Genomic DNA, 20,478 nt, shown 5'->3' on the forward strand with positions numbered 1-20,478 from the left:
ATGCAGCGGTGTACGTTGTGGGGACGGAGATGATGGTCGAAGTTGTACTAGTGTGAGATTGCATATTAGATACTGCGTTGTTGTGGAGGTTGTCGCTGTTGGCGATGACATGAGATGATGGCGTGAATCAGCCGCAAAGCACATTTTCCTGAAAGATGAGAGCAGAAACAATATTCCTGGTTAAATGGATGTAAACATAATCTACATTTGCATGCAGCTATACGTCAATTTGCTCACAACTATGTTATATTGAATAAGTGAAATAATCTGAAACCCTAACCATAATGCTAACAGTAAACCCAGGTGGTGAGCGCCACAAACTTCAGTACATTTCTGTTGTCAACCATGTAATTGAATGGGTATTTTGACATTTTAAAACGTTTAAAATATCACAAACAAATAGGCCTATGTTAATAAATAGTATTAATACAAGCTAAAACTGTTGGGGTTCGATAATGAACCCCACAAAAGTAACTAAGTATATGGAAAATGCCATACAGCTGAGCAGTTTTGCCACCTCTCTTCGCCCATCACGCCGCTCGCCGCCTGAGTAAACCCAACCCTGAAGCGGTTTTGCAATTTCCTTTTACAAATTAAGCGTAGTGTACTGCTTATCATCCAGTGCGTAATATTTTGCACAAGGTCCTACACACACGCTTGACAACACACGCATACACGCGAGGGTTAACACTTAAAAAGGACCATGCAAAGATTTTAATCTGCAGTTATTCTAAATCTTCTTGTTTGATACAATCTCCTGAGCCTGCATTCACATTTTGATTTCTACGACATGACAATAATATTTTGACGTCCAATACTTACTTTAAAGGTGGTGGTCTTAGGTGCCTCTCTACTAAAGCAGCTACTGTAGACCGCAAATAGTCCAGGCGTCGGTTGTGTACATATACACCCTTGCCCACTTGCCTAGTACCAAAAGTACACATCTGAGTGAGTGAGAGAGAGAGAGAGAAAGAACACGAGTCATACAATGTTAAGATTACAAAATTATGTCAAGGAATAACAATGAGTGCATTTGAGATGGAACTGGAATCAAAATATTGTATAATAGATTACACAGGGGTGTGAGAGGCCTAAGACAAAAAAAAGAAGAAGACAATTACTATAAAAAAAAAAGCTGAAAAACAGCGTATAATCAAGGTTAAAAAAATGCTAAATATGGACTGGAAATAAAAGATAATGTGTCAATTTTGGCAACAAAAAAGCTGAAATCCTTTTGAGTGTTTCCCATACTTACTTACCCCAGCAGGCCTTGGATGGCACTGTACACAACTCTCTAGCCTGAGGCTGTGGCTGGTAGGGACATGTGCAGTAATCCCCCCTCCTCCTCTATCCACCGGTTCTTTGTCCCCTTCCCTCCTAATGTTTCCCACAGTTACTTACCCCAGCAGGCCTTGGATGGCACTGTACACAACTCTCTAGCCTGTGGCTGGTAGGGACATGTGCAGTAGTCCCCCCTCCTCCTCTATCCACCGGTTCTTTGTCCCCTTCCCCACCTAGTCTTTGACCAGCAACACCTTCCATTGGCTTTGGCGTGATGGGAGTAGTAGGTGCAGAGGTGTGATTCTCAGCTAATGCTAGTGATGGAGTGGGTGGTGTACATGGAGGTGGTGGCCGTCTACATTTGAAGAAAAAGAAGAATAAAATGAAAACTTTGAAACTTCAGAAAATGTTAAGATTTATCAACGTATCATACAAAGCAGTGAATCCAAACAGAGCATTTTTATGACATATTTTCATGTCCGTTGCTTTGTCGAATAAGTATTGCTGATATATCGATCACCAGTTGCTGGCTGGCCTAGGGAGTCGCTATCCATGACTGAACCCTGGTAGTACTGGCGTTTGATAACCAGCCACTCTTTCAGTCACTCCTTCCAACTGCTAGAATGGGCATAAAAGGAAAAACTTTGATATACAAGTGGTTTTGGGGCTTTTCCACTTTAAATTCATACACTCTCTACTGAAGATTTGCTCTTAATCTCCTAACAAGGGGTGCAGATTTCACATGGAGTCACCCATTCAGGTAATCCCATTTGAAATACACACTAATATTAAAGTTATGTCTTCCATAGGGTGTGTATGGATTTTAACTGGAATAGGCCATGCTTGGTTTACAATGTTGGTTCTCAACCTTTACTTGAATGCCATTACATTTAGCAGAATTCAAAGCTACTTTCAAATCCATTGTAAAAATTTGCAAAATTTGCTTTTTATTTTTCGTAATAGCTAATTATAATAAAACACTACAGCACAAAGTATAATTTCATTCACTGTAGAATTGAGGTTAATCCTGACTTGATTTACAATCAAAATAGACATGTGATACACACACACATGACTTCTAAGATCAACATACACAGTAGAAAAATGTCAGATTTCCGTATAACCTTTGAATACAGATCACATATAATTTACATTACGCATCTTCAAAATGTGTTCAGAGACTTACCGTTAAGATGATTGGAATTAATAATTTATCCTACTTAGCTCTCACAGTAGATGAGAGCATAAAAGAGGACTGTATTATTGCAACAATGGACAATCATAATACAACAAAACATGTATCCAATACTGATGAAATAACAAGGAACAAGTTTATGCAAAATAACTGGCAGATTTTACACAAACACATGCCCTGCCAACATTCCCTGCTACAAGCTTTTGTTTCATTTTGTTGACCGATACATGAAGTTTGTACCCTATTTTACGACTATTAATATCTAACTTTGATAAACATGCACATGTCTGTTGTTAAATAAATAAACAGTATTTAACATACAGGAGAGATTCATTGTGGAACCAAAGTGGCTTTCTGAAAATAAAAGTTTCACAAAAGGCACAGAAGTATGTGAGAATACTGTACTTTAATAGAAAGCAATGACTGCAAATATGTCAACCATTTGGCATCATTTAAGGATGCAGCTCTGCAGAAGCAGCACCTCAATTAGCCTACACCTAAAATAAACATCACAGCCAGGATCAGCTCCCAAATGCTTGTACGGATTGATCAAAAACCGAGATAATCAACTGTATCTGCAATTGCTGCCCTATAGACATTTGACAATCTCTGCATTCTATATTGTATACATATAAAAATATGACACCTGGCAGCTATTGCAGATAAGACCCACTTACTAGTAACCTAACCCCTTGGTATAAGCAGGGGCTTGAATATGCACCGTCACACTTATTTGAATACCTCACTAAATTGAGCTAACTTGACTGCCAACAATTCAGACTAAGCCTTACTGAGTCCAGAATTAAAGTCAGTCCTATTTTTGTAAGCGAATATCGGCCTTCGCGATTACACCCTTCAGTTAACCCCATGAGAACTACCTGCCGATTGGCCAGAAAGAAGTTTTCATTATCAATTGGCCCAATCAGCAACATTGTTAGAAACATTTCACCATGCAAAAAAATTGGGTGAATTATTTGCAAAGCTCCATTCTGATTGGTGATTAAAGTGAAGATATCATGTAATTGACCAATCAGAGGCAATGTTAGATCGGTAGGTAGTGCTCAGGGTACCCATACTTACTTTATTGGAAGCACTGAGTTGACAATATTGATGCTTAGTGGCTTAGTGGTCGAGATCATTGCCGGCGCATTTTTCTGCGTCCCCTTTGACTTCTCGTTTGGCGCTAGACTATGTGTGTTCATTAAAGTAGGCGCCACCAGCACCGTGTTCAGCTTAGCCGGCTGGATGTTGGCCAACGACGTCGTGGGTATCGTCAGCGTGGTCCCGGTGGTGACGGTGATACCTTTGGCCGCATTTTTCATAGCCTCTTGCGCTGCTACCATCGCCTTACGCTCTGCCACCAGGATTTCTTTGGCGGCTTTGTGTTCCTTCAGAAGGTCGTCAAAGGGCTTCCGTCTACCTTCAACTTTCCTTCTTAGTCCAAGGGCATGAGTCTGTAAACAAATAAAAGTTTTTAAAAAAATCTGTAAAAAATTCCATCACAATACCTTCTTCTGGATACTTGTTACACGAATCAAAACAGTTTTGCATGTTGTCGTTGGGTAGGAAAAACCTCCTATGTGCCTGTGGCCTGTGAACATGTTTAAAACAAAACTGCCAACAGGTTACATAGGAGATTTTGCTTTACACATGTTCAGGGGCCAATGATGCATATGTTTTTCCTGCCCAATGACGATGGCCCCTGAACATGTTTAAAACAAAACTGCCAACAGGTTACATAGGTTTTGCCAGCGTCGTCTGCGTGGTTTACCGCTCGGGCAGCTTTAGCTGCCCGAGTTAATAAACCACGCAGACGCTGCTACGCGAAGTTGTTAAAGCGGTGATGAACAACAGTGAAACATGATTGAATCCTTTCAACAACGAAAAGAAGCTAAATATCGTATAATTCACGATTATTTTACGAGGAATGTCAGTTAATCTCATTGCCACTCAGCCTTACAAAAACTTCGATGATTTCTCTTTTGATATCAGCAATAAAACTACAGAATAAAACGGCAATGTTTAGCCGCTACCTGAAAAATACTGAATTCAACTTGTAAGCTGGCATACGCACAAAGGTTCCAGGCATGACGAATTTTACGCGCTCTCGCGTAACGCGTAGTCTCGCTCGTGTTCGCCGGGGCGTTCGACTATACGCTACAGTAAAAGTGTGGGTTCATCACGGTTTAACAACGGTTGGCTCCTGTACAAAAGTATAGGAAGAGTTGTTGGAACAACGGACAAATCATTTTTGGAAAACATCGCAATATTCAAGTAACAATTGGTCTGATGAAGGAATGGAAGATGGTATATAGTCCGACGTATTGCCGACGCATTCTACTGAGATAGACACAGCGGCACATTTTCTGAAGCATTTTCCGCTGTGGCAAAAAGTTGCTGCAACGTCTTTCACTCCAGGACAACAAAGCCAAAAAATAACAAAATCATTTGCATGAAAAACTATAGCTGAGAAACTTGGGTTGCAGCAGTGAAGTTTTCGTTTTGGAGGATTCTGTGACAGCAAATTGACACCTCGTGTCACCTTGACACCTTTGCATTTCCGTCGTCCTCCAGTTTTTCGGACACTACTTGAGTGCAAACATGTGTCGTTGTGAAAATGACAACTTTTCAACGACCGTTGTGGCTTTCTGGAAACTGGAGAGCCTTTGGAGAAGCCTGTCCCTGCCAATCGAAACAAAAATCAAGCTGTTTCAGATAATGTGTGTTACTGTCTTTCTGTACGGGTGCGAGTCATGGGTAATTACCAAGGACATGGAAAACAAGATCAATGCCTTTGCAACATCTTGCTACATAGTCCTGTTAAACATCAAGCATGTGGATCGGATTCCAAATGAAACCATCTACAACCTGACCAACACCACTCCACTGGTTGCCAGAGTCAAGTTTCATCAACTCAAATTTCTCGACCATATACTGCGTCTTGAAGATGGCGAGCCTGTGAAAGAATATGCCCTTTATACCCCACCACATGGGAAGAGGAAACCGGGACGGCCGCGCACACTGTACTTACAGTATGTCCAGCACCTCCTAGGAGATACTGAAGGGATGCTGCAGCCAAACAAAATTGTTTCGCTTGCCCAAGATCGCAACAGTTGGAGAAAGCTTGTAGTCGCCTGCTCCGCAGCTGACTGATGATGATGATGTGGTAATCAATTTTACCATCCCAGAACCCACCGTCGGCTCTGTCACCGAAAAACACACACACACTGATCACTGCGGACAACCGACAGTGAAAAATGCCAGGAAAGACGTTTGACTATAATGATATAGAGTGACTTACTTTGCAAGTGAGGGACCTCGTGCATTGTCTCTTGATATCTTCTATCCACACACCACAATGTTTATTGGCATCAAATTCACGATCTGAAATGAAAATGAAAATCACATTCACATCACAATGTTTATTTGGATCTGAAATGAAAATTCACATCATCCGTAGGGGGCCCCCTTGAGCCCCATACAGTTTATGCCAAAAAGCATGAAAAATCAGCCTACTTTGGGAATCTGTAGCTACGTATCCGCCTTGGGTGGACTGTCCCCACCCCAGGGTTGAGGAATTTTGGGTATGCCCTGTTAAATTTACACACTAATTCTGCCTAAACTGACTCACATTGTACCTCCCAACAATAGAAAGTCCAAAATCTGAACACCCACAGTACAGGGGTGTACCCAGAAACCGTAAGAGCCTACGGTGAGCAGCGGCAATAGAACCCAGGGTATGCATGCACATGCTGCACCCCCTTGGGTAGGACCCTGGTCAGTGATTTGGAAAAGACCCACGCAAGGTGATTTTAACATTAAAATTGACTTTATTATACAACATTTCATGCATTAGGCTATATATTTCTTTTTTCTAAATTTGCTCTTGGGAAACTTTGAAAAATCTGGTTGTTTAGAATTTTGGATGTTTCAAAATTCTAAAATCTGAACAAATCAGATGAAATCTGGACAGTTAGCAGATATGCTAAAAGGTAGATCAAAATAGTGACAATTATCGCCTCAAAAACTCACCTTTACAAGGTATATTATCTCCCGTTCTTATTTTCCTGGGTGACGGTAGATTCTTTTTGGCAGGCTTCTTCTTGGGGGTCTCCTCCTTGCCGCCATTCTTCACTTTCAGACACGCCAATGCCGGCGCCTTCTTCTGTTTCTTTGATCCTGACGTTGTCATTTTATGATTACTTGGCACATTGAGTTGATTGCACGCCTGTAAAATAATAATTAAAGAGACGTTAATCGCAGATTGTTTGGAGTGGTTGACTGAATTTATTTTTAAAAAGAGGAGCATGATTTGACTTCATGATATTATTGTGGCGGAGGGGGGCCAGGAGGGATGCCTAAGTGTGACTAAAATTAAGCCTATGTTAGATGACTAAATTATAGATGAAAATGAATTAAGATTACAGTATAAATGGTGTTAATGGTGGGCATCGTCAGGGTTTTCCATGTCAAGATATTGTAGCCAAATTTGTCGCAATATTGATCATATCGCGATAAATTTGAAGACTCAAACAAATTGTAGTATAAGCTTAAAACTCCAACGCTATCCAAGTTCGGCCTTCTTTTCATACAATTTTCTACAAAACTAATACCGTATTGTTTGTAATAAACGCTCCCCCTCTAATAAACGCCCCCCTCCAATTTTTCTGTGAAAAATTGACAAAAATGCAAACATTTCCATGCCATATCGTGTAGGTAAGCTTAAAACTTGCATCAGTCATGTCAGTCACGATCGCTATATTGAATGGACAAAACATATTATGACTCAACTCCCATCCATTTCATTGCCTAATTATGGTAGAATTTCACTAACTTCATGCACTTACAGGAGTAATTTTGTTGTATTTCCTACAAAAAAATATCATTTTCGTGGGCGCCGCCATCATGTATAGTCATAAATCCCTCCTTTTAATAGGAGCACCATCAGGAAATTGAACCCGATTTTGAAGCTTTTTTCACTGACAATTCACTTCCAATAAACGCCCCCCTTTTGGAAAAATGCAACGCCCCGGGGCGTTTATTACAAACAATACCGTAATTGAAATAATATTAAATGGATTCATGGAAGGAATTAGGTACATCGCAAGTGCTTCATTATATTAAGAAAGGTAAAATCTGACTACAAGCTTGGAATGTTTTTGCCAAATTGGCAACTTTAATTCAGCTTTCATTTAGGAGTTGTTGAGTCTATAGTTTATCGTGGGGTCATCAATGAAGCAGTGAGAATTATCGCATCGCTATAATTAATACTTTCTCACGATATTGTCGCCTAACGCAATATTGGACACACTTACACTATGACTGTGTCATGTACATGTATATATACATTTTATATACAGGAAGTTAGGTGCATGCATAAACAGCTTACAAATTTGATGGATAAACCTAATCATGAGACTCTTTCACTTCATTATTCTACAAATCATTGTGAGATAATGGTAAACAAACTATCAACTTTTGTGACAAGTTGAAGGCACACCTACAAAATATGGATAAATAATGGAAATATACTGAAATTGGCAAGTTTCTTGCGGCTGACAGGCTCTAAATAAGACTATTTTATGGTGATCAACATGGGTGGAAAATGCATTAAAAGTTGTCACAAATCATCATATTTAAAAAAAAAATTTGCATTAAAACAATTACTTTTGCTACTTATTTTGTAGAAATTTGCTAGAAATTTCAGTTATATAAGCCTCTTGAAATTGTTAGTTTTATAATCTTGAGCTCACACAGAACATGTGTGTAACAATCATTCTGATACAGCCTGAAGTATCCGAGCAACTTACTTTGTTTAAAGGTGGTGATATCGTGCTAGGCTTCACCAGTAACTGAGGTGGTATTGCAATTGTAGGGTCCATTAGCGACTCCATCGGTGAGGGTGCCCTGTGGTGCACCGACGCGTCGTCACCGTATTAATCGGCGACACGGAGCCAGTACTGGTCTCACACGCTCATCGTTATGATGCGGCATGGGAAGCTCGTTTTGTAACGTTGGCGGCACATCGTGTTCTTCCTGCGGCAGCAAACTTTGCTGTACCTCCGTCTCCTGCACGTTTTGTAGTGTCGGCGCCTGAGCCTCCTCTAGAGGCGACTCCGGCCGCATGATTACAACTTGAGCCTGCTCAATTTCCGGAGGACCCTGAGCCTCCTCTTTAATTGATTCCGTCGCATTTAAAAGTTCCTGCTCTTCCTGCAGACTTGGTTGCGACGACGATGAATTTAATGGTTCAGAGTGCATTTCAACATCAGTTTCTATTTGGGTTCCTAAGGCTGCTGTTAGCCGTTTCAAAATTAACGGAGATATCTCAGGCTGAGAGTGCATTTTAGACCGTTTGCACGGGTGGGTCGGTGGTTTCCCGGTGGCCTGCCATGTCTTTGTTCTATTGTGAAAACAAAGAAAAGAAGAAAAAAAAATGATCAAAATCAGTTTGATGAGTACTTGAAAAATATCATGAACATTTATGTAATAATATCTGGTTTGAGACAGCAGCAAACTACCATAAGACACTGCAATAAACAGACAAGGAGAAAAACATCTTCTGTTAATCATTTTGCACTGAAATAGCAAATAGGCAAGATGAAAAACAATCCTAAATATTGAGAGAATTAAGAAACAATAAAATTGCTCTGAAAATGTGCCCTCCTCTCTGTTTAGGGTCTTGGTGTCCCGCTTATGGAAACCACTCAAACTTGTTGCCGGAAAGTGGATTTATTAGATGACCATATCAGTCATACCTGATGAAATCGTCCGATGTGTAAGTCAAAATATTGTAGGGAGTAAAAATTCATTTGGTTTGTTAAACAATAATCCTTAATGCTGATTTACTGAACACAAACCTGATGAATTTATTCAATGAAGTTATAAAAATTATTTTCTTGAAGATGACTTGTTTCCCCAAATGTTGTAATAAAGAAACCCAAAAACTTTCTCAATTGATTTCAAAAGTAAAACAATTTAAGAATTTAATCACAGATTTGTCAAAATCCAATCTTTAAGACCAATACCAATCACTCATTCTGTTTCACCAAATCTGCAACCCTTAACAACGATCCTTTCAAATGACGCACAGACCTCAATACAATATACATGCAAAGGAGGCATGAAAGCCACAATATGCAAGTTAAATTGATATTTTCTCACCAGCCAAACAGAGTACCTGACACACACATGTCACCTCAATAACAGAAAATAATGTCTTCCCATGATCATGTATCATTTCAAATTTCAAGAAGCAGTGAAAAAACATGTTTTTTTGTTGTTGTAATATATTGTAATTTTTGTTCAATGAGACAAATATTTTGACCAAGAGGTTGGAGATGAATACTTTCAAGATATATTGGCCAATTCCAGTTTAAATCTTTACACTCACTATAGATGATATGACCTTAATCTTTCACACAGGGAGTGTGAATTTCATATAGGGTTACCTGAATGGGCAATTCCTTTTCAAATCTACACTCCCTTTGTGGGAGATTAAGGTCATGTCTTCCATAGGGGGTGTAATGATTTCAACTGTTATAGCCCAATACTTCTTAAATAGCACATTAAACCGACCCACAGGTTAGATGCTTGGATTTACTGGTGCTAATCGGTTTACTCAAACAAGTTGCGCCATTTTTCACGGCTCAGATAGCAACGTTTGCACAGTATTTTTGTGGGACTTGACTACGATTTTGGGGAAAAAATGTATCTCTGATACAAAATGTCAAAATTTTCATATTATGGACGGCTTTTCATCCCAGCTACATAAACATTTTACATATCATTAGATTTATACAGTTAACTTCAAAGGATGGTTAAACATTAGTATCAAAAATATAAATTTGTAATAAAAATTGTAGTATATCGCAAATTTAACATCACCAGGACATTCCTCGTATTCAGAATGCAATTTGGTGTGTCCGATGTGCTCTCAGGCCCCACAAAAAGTACTGTGTAAAGGTGGGTGACCGACCCCTTAATATCATATCCAATATGGGAGACACGGCGGATCAACATACTCAGGGAAGTCAGTTTTAGATGCAGGAGGAGGAAACCGGAAAACGGAGAATCTGGAGAAAACCTGCAACAGCAAATATGGATTGGAAACCAAAGACATAAACAGAGCAACATCATTTATGCTGTACAGTGCAAAGATTCGGACTGTGTAGACTCTTACATAGGGGAAACAAAACAACCTTTGCACAAACGCATGTACCAACATCGGAGACCCAGCCCATCAGGGGTCAACGACTCTGCTGTATATTCCCACCTCAAGTTTACCAACCATACTTTTGAGGACAAGGAGGTTTTAGTGCTCGACAAAGAACACAAGTGGTTTGAGCGAGGGGTCAAGGAGGCCATATATGTACGCCGCAAGTAACCTTCACTCAATCGAGGAGGGGGACTACACCACACGCACCACAAGCGGGTTCCTCGACGACTCTCCCGTGACGTCACACCAACCGAGTCACAGGTCAACACTTCAGCGCCAACTCATTAGGCCTGACAATGCGCTCCTCGGATGAGAGGCGTGATACTGTAGCCAACTCAAAACAGTAAGTCCAGATGATCAGTTTGATACTTAATTTTAATTTATCTATCTACCTGGATGATTCAGAATATTCACAAATAAACCAAATGCACATAAAAGCTGATAACAGCGACTCCCAAGAGAAGACAGAAACACCACACTAAATCACTTCATTAATCCCAACCGTACTAAACAACACAAAACCACAGTTCACAATGCATAGGCACGGGCAGGTACATGTATCCTACGTGATGCCATTGTGTCATCATGCGAACAGTCGTATGGTCGCGAACAGTCATGTGGTCGCGGCAAGCTTGACCGGGCAAGCTACACCCCCCATGGCAAGGTAGGCCTATGCACGTGTCTGGCACCAGAGGGGTCGGTGGTTCAAAACCGCACCCGAGAAAAAAAGTTTTCTCTCCCTCTTCTTTCTTTCTTCCTTCCTCCTTTCCTTCCTTCTTGCCAAAAAACAGCAAGGGCATTTAGGGTTAACCATGCTGATGTACTAATAATAACAGTGATCTCCCATAAAGAAATAATACTAAGGTCCACGTGCCAACTGGACTCTTCCAGTTAAAATCCATACCCCCTAGATGGAAAACATGACCTTAATCTCCCACACAGGAGGTGTAGATTTCAAATGGAATCATCCATTCAGGTAACCATGTTTGAAATTCACACTCCTTGTGGAAGATTACGGTCATGTCTTCAATGGGGCAGGGGTGTATGGATTTCAACTGGAATAGCCCATATTCTGCAAAGCACCCTGGGAAGGCATACTTTTCTACAATGATGTCACCTCATATTTGCAAGTCAAAATACTATTTCAAGCACCAATTGATACAGGCTTAGTCAAAACAAATTGATACATTTACAGTTTAAGAATATTGTGCTTAGAGTGGCTGCTTCAAATGCAACAAATAATACTTTGAAGAGACATCACAAAAGTGTTATGCATAAAGCTTCATACTGCACACATCATTTGGGGAATGAATATTACACTGAAATAGGAAGATAATATTCAAGACAAGTATGTTTTTTCAACATTATATATCCTTTATGCAGGATGTAGTTCACTTGATCAATTATCATATTGTTTCAGGCAAATTGGGTATTATTTCACAATATTAAAGCCATATTATAACATTTCTCTAAAAATAGATTGGTATTCATTTTCCATAAAATGTTAGCTTTTACTGTCAGATATGTCCCCTTTTAATTTTGAGCCGAACAAGTGAGGTAAAGCAAAGAAAATGGGAATTTACTACTAGCGCCAATGCATGTTATTCCAGCGGTTGTAATACATGTACAGTCACGACCTTCTGATGGGGGGGGTGTGTGTGTCCCAGACGCTGTGTATGCGTACTGTGTTATGTACATCATATACGTGTTCGACTAATATTTCCATCGTAAAAATAAAACTACGGTTCCTGCGTTTTATTCAAAATCTCAGATTTTGACAAAACTACAGCACATGATTTTTGCAGAGTATCTTTGTTTACTAAAGTACATTACAATTGTGTAAGACAGAATTTAAAAAAGATTTGAGGGTGTTCTCCTCAGCAAATGTTATAATATGGCTTTAAGTATGTTTTGGGGTTTTCACTAGATAATAATATGATGTAGGTATGAGTTGTCCAATTCTTTTCCATTTTTAAAGATGTAATATGAGTTACTGGTAATAAAAACAAATAAAACATTTTTTTTTAATTGATCTCCATGATCCTTTATTTTCAGAATCATGTGGTGAGTAAAAATACCTTTTGAAATCTCCTTATTACATTTTATTAAGGCGGGTTGCAGGGGAGCATTACTTAGCGGCAGAAAAAAAAGATGACCAGGTCAGTCAGGGTCACAGTGTTTCGCCGTCCAGTTTGTTCAGGTCAGGTAGTTTAACAAGTATACCAGCTCATCTTTAGTGGAACATTTTAGCCGTGAGTACAGGTACGAGTCCCAGTTCATGAGTACGGGTCACAGTCCCAGTTCATGAGTACGGGTCCCAGTCCATGAGTACGGGTACGGGTCCGAAGCCAAAATAGGGATGAGTACGGATATGGCTACAGACCCATGGGTACGGGTACAGAAATACAGGTACGGGTACTACAAGTCTGACATATTTACACACTATTTACTAAATTTTGGAAATGCAAAAATTACATCCTAGTGTCAACATTTTTTGCAAAGCTTCCCAGATGTCTTTCTTCTTTATAGTGGACTTTCACAAGAACCACATCTACCTTCATTTTGCTTGAATCTTTCATGCTTATCTTCAAATGGCAAAAAAAAATTCATATGTTGAAAGCAACAAAAATAAAAAGGCAACATATATTGGTACATTTTTGTACCTGTTGCTATACTGTTACTATTCACATGAGATCATTTGAGATGTCATTGGCTTTTACTGCCTCATACATTGCATCAAATGGATTGTTTCCTGAAATCACAGTTAACAGTAATTGTCATCATCATTTTATGCATACATCACAAAATGTATTCTGTCACAATCTCATTTGGGAGCCGATCAAGTAAACAGGTGACAACGTTGTAAAAGTTGTGTTTATGACTGGATTTGCCATTCAAATTTGGAAGTTCTTTATTGTTTAAAAAGGGTAGGAAACATATCTCGCATGAAAAATATGACTTTTCTTCTGATACCAAAATGATGAATGAAAAAAGTGGGAGGCGCATGATCGGGTCACACCCCTTACTTCACAATTTTGTTTGCACAAACCTTCACCTTTAGCACTTTTTTGTCATTTTTAGTGTTGAAATGTTCAAAAAGCATGAAACTTAATGCAGCAGAAAATGTCTCACAATACCATTATTCCAAGTGCACACATTTGTACTATCCTACATGTAATCACCATGGAAGGATAAACAATATATTTGAAATTTGAAGGATAGCATAGTTGACTGCTCAGTGCCAGAAGTGGGTAAGTGCAATAGCTGCCATGTGTAGATGAGACAATGCACTGTGTGTAAATTGTCAAATGTTCACAGGGCAGCTATTGCACTTACCCACTTCTGGCACTGAGCAGTCAAGTTAGTGTAAATCTGAAGAAGTAGCATAGTTACTAGAATACATATAAACTGAGGCAACACACAAGATTATTTGGTACAGTGGAATCAATGTCCATTTGGGGGAAGTGTGGCAAAAATGGGTGCCATTTGGTCTATCGATAACCTCCTTTTGTAGGCCAATTTTGGTATATGGATGGATCATTGTTTCAAAACTTTACCCCAAAATAGCCCAATTTAGTCAAACTGTAGCCAAATTATTGGGAAAGATTTAAAAAAAACTTTGGCAACTTTCTTTAAATTTGGCCAAAAACTTAATGACTTTTGTTATAGCAATGGGTCCAAATTTCATCTGATTGTGGGGTAACGGCCATGATTGGAGGGCACAAGCCATTTTTCGGCAATTTTCCTATAAAATGTAATTTTTCAAGTTTTCAAATATTGAAATTGGTTGGATACTAACAATGTGAAAATAAAGACCACAAAATCTTTTTTATATATCACCATATTCACAGTAAGTTGTCACATCTGATGTTATTCGTTGCAGAACTGGTAACAAATGCCACTTGATGAATTACAAATCCCTGTTAAAATAAGACACATCATCTCAAGCGTGGATGTGCCGTCCTAGTTTCACATGCCCATCACCATGATGATCACTGTATGTTATAAATATCCGTCAAAACAATCCCAATATATACACATGACCCAATAAAAGCTATTCTTTCAAATCAGGACAGTGTTGATTAAGTTGTTTTGCGATATAGACCGATTTAACAGCCAAATCCTTCTTGTTTTTTATTATTTTAACTATTTTGAAGTGTACGACTTCTCCCAATCGTACATCTCATATTGATGAGATATCTCGAACAGCAGCCAAGAAAACAAATCTTTGTCACAGTGCCAACATTTCAAAATTGACATTTTGACTGTGTTCTCATTTTGCTTCATTTGGGTCTGTCTAAATGGGCTATTCTATTTAAAAACCACACTCCCATGTGGAAGATTTTGGAAATATCTCCCACAGGGGGAGTTTGAATTTCAAATGGAATGAACACATTCGGCAGCTCCATTTGAATTCCATACACCCTCTGAGAAAGATTCAACACAGAGGGAGGATGAGTTTCAAATAGGGCTGCCCAATGTGCTCATTCCATTTGAAATTCAAACTCCCCCTGTGGGAGACATTTCCAAAATCTGCCTGGGGGAATGTGTATTTTAAATGGAACAGCCAAATACAATTCAATCATCTGTGTAGTCAAATTTAGTACTTCAATTACGGAAATATAATGAAACTCTATCATGTGAATAATGGTGATCATTAACAGAAATGGCCATATTCACCCAGCCATGCTGATGGGTAATTTAACAATCTGACCACAGCGAGTCAAATTGAAAAAGAAAAGGATTTGAAAAAAAAATGAAACAAAAGAATTTGTTACGGTCAATATCAACCAACTGAGTACTCCCAAAACCAGAAAATCCATTACTACTAGTTTTTTTTTTCATAATCACTACAACAAGCAACAGGGCGGTTCTCAAAATAAAAGTGTCGCTTGCTTTCATGATCACACATCACAAAAATCAAGTCCTTTTTTACATGCAAGCTAATAGTTTTGTCTAAAACATTCCTATTTTGAATTCCCACAGCCCTGTCAAAAATTTTAGGTACAGGCCTTATTCACTCGTAAAAAAATTATGTCAGTCTACAATATGAAATATACACTGTGACAACTGAGGAGGATACCCTCAATGTTTTTCAAAATTCTTTGTAACATATTTATAAACCAAAATTATTTTCATCTCAAAACGCGATGAGCGCCAACACTGCCAAACGATTGGCGAGAGATAGATGGTGCGATTACGTAAAAAAACACACCAGATTTTCACCAACTCGCAATATATCCAACAGTAAACACAGAAGCGTAAGTTACTTCTTTTTTGCAAAATGCGATAAACGCCACATCCATTTGACACAATTCTGTCTTTTTCTCAAATGGATTGATCGCGTTTTGCGATGAATCTCTTCCTATCATACCCACAAAAATCAAGGATTTAGGTGCTACATTTGAGACAAAATTTGAATAAATGGCATTAAGACGACTGTACTGGAATTAAAGAGCGATTTTCTTTGTTTTTGGCTCAAGACATTGAAAACTAACACTTTGTAGAAAAGATTAATACAATCTAGGGAAGAATGGTGTTACTTCAATGAATAATGTCATGACCGACATATAATTGACATTCATTAGCGTTGGAATTAAATAGCAATTTTCTTCGTCTTACCATGTTTACCTCATTTGTTCGACTGAAAATTAAAATGGGGACATCATCTGGTAGTGTAAACTAATATACTAAAAGAAATATAATTTTACTTTTTATTTTATGAACATGTTACAATGTTGCTTTAAAAGCAGCTGAAATTGTATGAATTCATCATTTAGGGAAGAGTGCTGTTGCTTCAATGAATAATGTTAAGAGTTTTCTATTAATGTGTTTGAAAGCCTTTTCAGTCGGGATATACTGTATTTATCGAATGTCCTAACCTATCCGACTCGAGTGCTTGTTATTTGTCTTTGTCAAAACAAATCAGGGATTATGATATTTCTTATTTCAGAATATTAAAGTGATTTTGTGGTTGTTAAGGCACGTTGTAGGGGAGCGTGACCTAGCAGTATTTACGCTCAAATATTGAGACAAGTAAAGATGACACTTGGGAGGAATGGTATGAGTTCTATTTAAAAGGAGATCCCAAGGCATATGAAAGGGATGTCATTTCTGTCCCATGTTATCGATTTTTCTTGGGAGGAGGACCAACCAAAAAGGTTGTTTTGGTACATTATTGGTCTTAACACAACAACTACAAGACAACTACAAGACCTGGAAATACAAATATATACAATTATTGACAAACTTCCTATAAGATACAAGTTTTTAAAAGCACACTGCAGTTTTTATTAGAATGGCTAAAACTGAGCTCCTGCCATCCAACCAGCCTTAACCCCCTGGACACTACCGGTCATCTAACAGCATTTCTGATTGGTTGATAACCTGAAATGCTCATTTCAATTGCCAATTATGATTAGGCTTATTTATGGCCAAACTTGCATTTGCCGATGATCTTATTAATACCCTCCTCAGCGGCCTCCTGGGATTGGTTCAAAATTGGACACAATATTCATTTTGGCCAATCGGCAGGTAGTTCTCATTGGGTTTAATTAAAATAATTGTTTTACTGTCAAATCACACAAGTCATCAATTTTGATGCATATCAGTCAAATCACACAATAAGGCTGGTAAGTGATTTTTTATGACAGTAGACACAAGTTGAAGCACTTTAATAAAATCAGTTGGAGTAGAGTGATTTTAAATTTATTTCCTAAGCGTTCACCTCGAGAAGTTTGCATCCTCTTAGAAAGCACATTATAAATATAATACTTACACTTAAAACAAGAAATAGAGATCAGATAAGCCTACCCCACCCTCGAGTTTGATTGTCAAGTATGGACATTGAATTAAATCAATTAATTAATCATACCTTTTAATGTTTTCATCTCATCCGGTTTGCAGCTACCAGGATGAGTTATTGTCTCTGCCAACCATAAATCCACTATTCCGGTTAAAATCGATACACCCCCCTATAGAAGACATGACCTTAATTTCACACACAGGAGTGTGAATTTCAAATGGGGTTACCTCATGAGTGACTCCATTTTTAATTGACACCCCCCCCCCCTCTGTAAGCAATAAAGACCACATTTTCCACAGTGGGGGTGTATGAACTTCAAACAGAATAGCCCAACCTATGGGAATTGTCATCATAGATCAACCGGGTAATTGCATCAAGCAGTAGTGGCAATAATAAGAAGCTATAACTAGCACACATCATTGAAATTGATTTGTTTATCATTGGAAGCAACTCATCATAACTGACAGCCCTGTCATTGCCAATTGATGTATACTCTGTCCAGCATGAAGTAGCATATCATTTTACCCCAGAATGAGAATGTTGAGAGAATCCATTCTGAAACAACTCATCATAACTGACAGCCCTGTCATTGCCAATTGATGTATACTCTGTCCAGCATGAAGTAGCATATCATTTTACCCCAGAATGAGAATGTTGAGAGAATCCATTCTGAAACAACTCATCATAACTGACAGGCCTGTCATTGCCAATTGATGTATACTCTGTCCAGCTTGAAGTAGCATATCATTTTACCCCAGAATGAGAATATTGACAGAATCCATTTGGATTCCAGAGGGAAGCTTGAATGTTAGCCTTTTTATATGGCTTAGGCTGGCTTCCTTTGACATGATTTCTTCATTAATCAAGGTACCCAATATCTTTTTTCCCTCCGTAAGGGATTTACAAATGGCGCACATGCCGCCAGTTATGTATCCCTGCACTATTTGCCCAATTTGTGAACTTTAGGGAAATAAAACCTGCACAAAAAATCACAAGTCTTGTGTGAGAATGAATTCTTGCCCAATTTCTAACATCATGATAATATAATCAAAGGTCCTCACCTCAGACGCATGCACAATATCCGTAGTTGTGTCCCGGTCACTTATTTATGACAGAAAATTTACACTCGGATATGAAATATATATTATTATTACCACAAAGCTAATCCTTTCACAACAGTACAGATCCACTGTTGCATATTTCATGCACTCCCGTTTCACAGTGTGTAATGCTAAATTATGCAGTGTGCAATTTATTGTGCTATTATCATGACATTTTCTTGATATTTTTATTTCCTGAAAATGTAGGACAGCTAGTTCACCACTTTAAAACAGAAATCATTAACCCTATGAGAACTACCTGCCGATTGGCCAAAATGTATATTGTGTCCAATTTTGAACCAATCAAGGAGGGTATTAATAAGATCATCTACAAATGCAAGTTTGACCATAAATTGTTTAAAGCCTAGTCGTAATTGGCAATTGAAATGAGCATTTCAAGTCAGCAACCAACCAGAAATGCTGTTAGATGACCAGTAGTAGTGTCCAGAGGGTTAAAAGATGTCCAAAAAGATGCTGGGCCATATGGAAGTATAATGTTCTATGAGCATGAGCGATATATACAAATGTACATGTAGACCAACAGCTTCAGGACCACAATACCTGCCAATATTTACATTTCCAGAACCACTACATGAACACCAATATTGGGCATGTTCATCCTCACAAAAACCATCCCTACAACGATCACTCAGGCTAAACTCATATTTTTTTTCTTCAAAATTTAGTTATCCTTAGGGTAAGGGTAGCAACATTCGTGAATTTCAATAAAATCACAATTATTTGATATTAGAAGGAAATACCTAGTATTCAGAATGCAATTCGATATGTCTGATGTGTTCTCACATCCCAAAAAAATACTGTGCAAGCGTTGCTATCTGATTCCTTTATAAAGTAAAAATTTCCCTTTCTTATAATCAGTCCCATGGCTCGAAAAAGGGGGATATTTGGGAAGCTCATTCTCAGGAAATGTTGGTATTTGGAGGGAAATTCTGGTATTTGGAGGAAAATTGTGTCTTTTTTGTATATAAAAACATGCTATAAATTGTTGGAAATTTAGCTTGCTTCCTGGGAAATTAACATTTTTTCGAGCCCTGATCAGTCCAAACCAAATGTTTATATAGCCGATTTGGCTGCAAAGTTACACATTTTTACATGTTCATAGTCTTACTGCTAAAGTAACCTTAACCTATTTGGCTATATCTCAGTTTTGTATTTGCCAACTTTAGCCTGAGTGTACTAAATTGGGTCACACTTGGAAAGGAAAACAATGAATGGGCAAGTTTATACTCTGTATAGTGCAATCTGTATTTCTGCTGAAAGGGCTAGGCCGGATTTATATTTTCAGGGCCCAGGGCCACGCTAAAGTTTAAGGGCCCCTGGCTATCTGAATCCACATGTCACACCCCCATCCCACCTGTAACCCATTTCTCATCTAAAACAATATCACTATTTAATTTTTTGCTTTTTTCATTCTTTCCTTTTTTTTCTGATTTTATTGCCCAAATTTAGGCCCCTCTTGATCTTGAGCCCATCTGGCCCTCTGGTAAATCCAGCCCCATCTGCTCTCATTAGTTAACTATCATTTCAATTCCAGCATCTAAATGAACAAAGAGGTTTTTAAGTTCACTGACTTCATCCGCAAACAAGTAGCTGACTTTTCACCTGAAGGTAACAGTGCTTTTTGTTGTCATCATAGTGCCACTTGGTAACAGCCCAATGCAGACTATGCATTCATAAATACACACAACTTGATAACCAATGCTCTGCAATAGAGACACCCATCGCCATGTGTAGTTAACGCAATGTCTTATTACACTAGTAATACACGCAATATGGGCACTCCTCAATCAAACACACTCAATTATCCAGTTTTGACGCCAATAATATGCACAGCAATGCATACTGTGTACTATAGATG

At 38.5% G+C, this 20,478-nt stretch overlaps 1 protein-coding gene across 1 annotated transcript in view; it reads right to left on the bottom strand.

Moving 5' to 3' along the window:
• Positions 1–20,478, bottom strand: part of LOC140171056 (uncharacterized) — a 55,639-nt gene that overhangs the window by 7,740 nt on the left and 27,421 nt on the right. Inside the window, 8 exon segments of the mRNA XM_072194232.1 lie at positions 2–148; positions 823–944; positions 1,402–1,636; positions 3,557–3,930; positions 5,778–5,860; positions 6,509–6,704; positions 8,447–8,772; positions 8,829–8,879. Coding sequence (XP_072050333.1) covers positions 2–148; positions 823–944; positions 1,402–1,636; positions 3,557–3,930; positions 5,778–5,860; positions 6,509–6,704; positions 8,447–8,772; positions 8,829–8,879 — 1,534 coding nt within the window.

The sequence above is a fragment of the Amphiura filiformis genome, chromosome 15 (genome assembly GCF_039555335.1).
Source record: "Amphiura filiformis chromosome 15, Afil_fr2py, whole genome shotgun sequence".
In the NCBI taxonomy this organism is placed as follows: Eukaryota; Metazoa; Echinodermata; class Ophiuroidea; order Amphilepidida; family Amphiuridae; genus Amphiura; species Amphiura filiformis.